Here is a 5,137-nt window from a genome sequence, read left to right on the forward strand (position 1 = left end):
TATATAATTGGCTGCTCCCATGTTAGGGACATATATATTTATAGTTGTTAGATCTTCTTGTTGGATAGACCCTTTTAGTATGATATAGTGTCCTTCCTCATCTCTTATTATAGTCTTTGGTTTAAAATCTAATTTGTCTGATATAAGGATTGCCACCCCAGCTTTCTTTTGGTGTCCATTAGCATGGTAAATGGTTTTCCACCCCCTCACTTTCAATCTGGAGGTGCCTTTGGGTCTAAAATGAGTGTCTTGCAGACAGCATATCGATGGGTCTTGTTTTTTTTATCCAGTCTGATAGCCTGTGTCTTTTGACTGGGGCATTTAGCCCATTTACATTCAGGGTAACTATCGAAAGATATGAATTTAGTGCCATTGTATTGCCTGTAAGGTGACTATTACTGTATATTGTCTGTGTTCCTTTCTGGTCTATGTTACGTTTAGGGTCTCTCTTTGCTTAGAGGACCCCTTCAATATTTCTTATAGGGCTGGTTTTGCAAATTCGTTTAGTTTTATTTTGTCCTGGAAGATTTTTATCTGTCCTTCTATTTTTAGTGACACCCTAGCTGGATATAGTATTCTTGGCTGTATTTTTTTCTCATTAATGCTCTGTATATATCATGCCAGTCCTTCCTGGCCTGCCAGGTCTCTGTGGATAGGTCTGTTGCCAGTCTAATATTTCTACCATTGTAGATTACAGAGCACTTGTCCCAAGCTGCTTTCAGGATTTTCTCTTTGTCTCTGAGACTTTTAAGTTTTACTATTAAATGTTGGGGTGTTGACCTATTTTTATTGAATTTGAGGGGGGTTCTCTGTGCCTCCTGGATTTTGATGCCTGTTTCCTTCCCCAAATTAGGGACGTTCTCTGCTATAATTTGCTCCAGTATACCTTCTGCCCCTCTCTCTCTTTCTTCTTCTTCTGGGATCCCAATTATTCTAATATTGTTTCATCTTACGGTATCACTTATCTCTCGAATTCTGCCCTCGTGATCCAGTAGTTGTTTATCTCTCTTTTTCTCAGCTTCTTTATTTTCCATCATTTGGTCTTCTGTATCACTAATTCTCTCTTCTGCCTCATTTATCCTAGCAGTTAGAGCCTCCATTTTTGATTGCACCTCATTAATAGCATTTTTGATTTCAACTTGGTTAGACTTTAGTTCTTTTATTTCTCCAGAAAAGGTTTCTCTAATATCTTTCATGCTTTTTTCAAGCCCAGCTAGTATGTTTAAAATCGTCATTCTGAACTCTTGTTCTGACATCTTACTAATGTCTCTATTGATTAGGTCCCTGGCAGCCGGTACTGCCTCTTGTTTTTTTTTTTTGTTTTTGTTTTGAGGTGATTTTTTTCTGTCTTGTCATTTTGTCCAGAGGAGAATAGATGAATGAGAGAACAAAGTGCTAACAGGGTAACAACGACCCCAGAAAAATATACACTAAACAAATCAGAAGAGACCTGAAACTGGGGGAAAAGAAAGGGAAAGAAAGAAAAAAGAAAAAAAAAACAGAATATGATCAAATATGATCAGGCTGGTGCATTGATCAGTGCCACTCACTAGATTTTGGGCATATTTTTGTCTGTTAGAAGCAAGTGCCTCCCAAAATTTTAAAGAAAGAAAAACTTATATATGTACAAAAATAAGGGTAAATGCGATGAAGGGATAGAATATGACTGTAAAGATGAAAATTATAAGATTTCATAAAAGGAATTGATAAGAAGTTGGTTGAACAAAGAAAGAAGAGGATTTAAAAAAAAAGGAGGAGAGAATGTGATCAGGCAGGAGACTAGAACAAAGCCATACACTAGAGATTTACAGTATGTTTTGGTCTGTTAGAAGAAACTGTATCCCAAATTAAAGAGAATACAACTTGTATATATATACCAAAAATAAGGTTAACTACTCTGAAGCGATAGAATATGACTCTAAAAATGAAAAATAAAAAAGATTTTTTTAAAAAAGGGATTGATAAGATGTTGGTTGAAAAGGGGAAAAAGAGGGGCGCCTGGGTGGCTCAGTCATTAAGTGTCTGCCTTCGGCTCAGGTCATGATCCCAGGATCCTGGGATCGAGCTCCACATCAGGCTCCCTGCTCGGCAGGAAGCCTGCTTCTCCCTCTCCCACTCCCCCTGCTTGTGTTCCCTCTCTCGCTATCTCTCTGTCAAATAAATAAATAAAATCTTAAAAAAAAAAAAAAGAAAAGGGGAAAAAGAAAAATTCAAAAACAAGAAAAAGAAAAAAAAGAAAATTAAAAAAATTAACTTTGAAGAGTAAAGAATCATGGTAAAAAAGCCATGGATTCTATGCGCATTATTCCCCTAGCGCTGGAGTTCTGCCGTTCTCATTGATCGGTAAACTTGGTCTTGGCTGGCTGTTCTTGCTGATCTTCTGGGGGAGGGGCCTGTTGCCATGGTTCCCAAATGTCTTTGCCGGAGGTGGAATTGCCCCGCCCTTGCCGGGTTGGGCTAAGTAATCTGCTCAGGTTTGCTCTCAGGAGCTTTTGTTCCCCGCAAGCTTTCTGTACAGCTTTGGAGGACAAGAGTGAAATGGCAGCCTCCCAATCTCTGCCCCGGAGGAGCCAAGAACTCGGGGCCCCACTCCTCAGTGCACCCCCAGAGAAAAGCAGTCAGTCACTCCCGTCTCCCCGGTCTCTGGCCACACTCCGTGCTCACCTGGCCTGTGACCGAGCGTTTCTATCTCTGGCACCCGACCCCGTGTGGAGTCTCCAAACCCAGCAGATCCCTGTGGTGCACTCCTGCGTGGCTCCTCCCAGGGGAGGAAGGGGAGTCTCCCCCGATCTGCCGCTTGTTGGGTCCCTGCTGGAAGTGCAGTGGCCTCACTGTGCCACAGATCACAGTTTATGGCAACCCCGAGCTGAGAGCCCACTCCTTGGCTCCGTCTCTGCAGCCAGCTTCCGTGCTCTGATACCTGGGCACCCCCGGTCTTTCTGTGACCCTGAGGATCCTGAGACCACACAGTCCCAGAGACGGTTCCACCCCCTGCTTAGCCACTGGGGCGACGTGCCTCAGCAGAGCTGACTTCTAAAAGTTCCAATTTTGTGCTCCACTGCTATATCACTTGCCAGAAGCGGCCGTTGGAGGCCCTCTCCCCCACCATCTATCTTCCCAAATATCGCCTTGGATTCACTTCTCCGCACATCCTACCTTCCAGAAAGTGGTCGCTTTTCTGTTCAGAGAGTTGCTGCTATTTTTTCCTTTGATCTCCTGTTGAGTTCGTAGGCATTCAGAATGGTTTGATCCCTATCCAGTTGAATTCCTGGGACCAGATAAAGGTCTCCTACTCCTCCACCATCTTGCTCCTCCTCTTCCAAACTCTTTTTTATACCATGTATACAGCCAATCATCTGTGATTTTTTTTAGGACATGTTTGATATTTCCTTATTGTCAATGAGATGAATTCTGAACTTTGTAATAGGACCATGCAGGCCAAATAGGATCTATTCATGGTGTACAGTGTGTTTCATAAAATACATATGATTATTATCTAACCTCAGGGTTTGCCTAAAGAGAAACAAAATAAAAAATTGTCTTAATAATTTTAGAAATGTTTCTTTTGAAGAATAACTAGATACATTCTAGCTGTCAAATATTTGGAAAAAGTACACAAGTTTTAAGGATTGAGATAATGGAAATGTTGGTTTTAAAATAGATTATCAATCAGAAGATAACCTTATAGTTGACAACACAATTCAATGAGTAAAAATGTTTAATTCGTTTATTTTCATTAGTAATATGAAGTAGATAAATAAATGACTTGAATTTTGGAAGAAATTACAAAAGTATGAAGCAAGAAGTAAGAAGCAATAAGTGCTCCCTTCCACTGATATACACATGTATCTGTGGTAACAGCTTTAGGATAGGAATCAACCATAAATATGTATAATGCATCTGAGGGGCTGGAGCTAAAATAAATAATTTAGGAAATAGGAGCTGGTCAGCCATGGGATGGTGTGGTCATTCCCTCTCTTTAGAGAATGATCTAAGCCTGAGAACAGTTCTGTTTCCCTCCAGCATGGGATTGACACTTGCATATGTAGCTAAGCTGAGGGCCAAGAATAGCACATCTGATGCAAACCATATATATTCCAAGGTGAAGGGTACTATGAACATTATTTCCTTGGGCTAGGCATGGAGGGAATATGGACTGAAGTATTGGTAATATTCCTATAATTTCCTTCATAACCAGAAAGTAATAAACAACCTTCTATTGTTTTAATTATCTAAATGGCTTTTGGTTAATCATCAGTCCATTGTGCCATGATTATGCCTAGAAAGAAGTGAAATAAAAAGTGTATAAATTTAGGAAATTTCAAGCATATCTTTATATCAGAGGGAAGAAAAAATTCAGTAAAGGATATTGCAATTAATTGTCATCAAAATGTGGAATATTTAGGGAGAAGATAGTATGCACATCAAGGTAAAATGTAGCCTTGAGAAAACAGACTTCCATTTTCCTAAGGATGTGCAAGGTCAAGTGAGATCTGCCAGAGACCCTGTACTACAAATCTGTGGACTGCTACATTGGCCAGAATGAGGACTCAGGGTTCTCTAAGGTCTTCTAGTCCAAGGCCATGTGATTTTTTTTATCTTGATATTTCATTCCGCACATTGTCTCCCTCAGAGCCTGGTGGACCTGCTTGTTCCGCAGAGTGTAGATGACAGGGTTGAGCAGTGGGGTTACCACCGTGTTCACAAGGGCAGCCTCCCTGTTGGAGTCCAGCCTGTTCATTTGCTTTGGTTTCACATATATAAACACACAGCTGCCATATATCAGAGAGAGGACTATGAGGTGAGAAGAGCAGGTGGAGAAAGCTTTCTGTTGCTCCTTGGCTGATGGGAGTCGCTTGATTGTGACTACTATGTTGCTGTAGGCAATGCTGGTTATGATAAGGGATGTCAAAAGGACAAACAAGGCAAGGACGAAGGCCAACATTTCAACAGACCTGGTGTCAGAACAGGAGAGATGAATCAGGGGGCCAAGGTCACAGAAGAAGTGGGGGATGACATGGGGGCCACAGAAGGGTAACTGGGAAACCTTTACTACCAGACCAGTGATGAGAGGGAAGGCCAAAGCGAAGCAGGCAGTGACCAGGAGGAAGCAAGTCTTCGGGTTCATGATGGTCAG

The 5,137-nt window shown here is 41.3% G+C and overlaps 1 protein-coding gene across 1 annotated transcript; it reads right to left on the bottom strand.

Moving 5' to 3' along the window:
* Positions 1-4,570: 4,570 nt before the first annotated feature.
* Positions 4,571-5,134, bottom strand: LOC145718359 (olfactory receptor 6E1-like; the record flags this gene model as incomplete). The annotated part of the gene is made up of 1 exon (XM_081809850.1): positions 4,571-5,134. A coding segment is annotated over one exon (564 nt), but the record flags the coding sequence as incomplete, so codon positions are not given.
* Between the last annotated feature and the right edge of the window lie 3 nt (positions 5,135-5,137).

The sequence above is a fragment of the Leptonychotes weddellii genome, unplaced genomic scaffold (assembly GCF_054177405.1).
Source record: "Leptonychotes weddellii isolate Sample4059 unplaced genomic scaffold, ASM5417740v2 HiC_scaffold_14539, whole genome shotgun sequence".
Classification (NCBI taxonomy): Eukaryota; Metazoa; Chordata; class Mammalia; order Carnivora; family Phocidae; genus Leptonychotes; species Leptonychotes weddellii.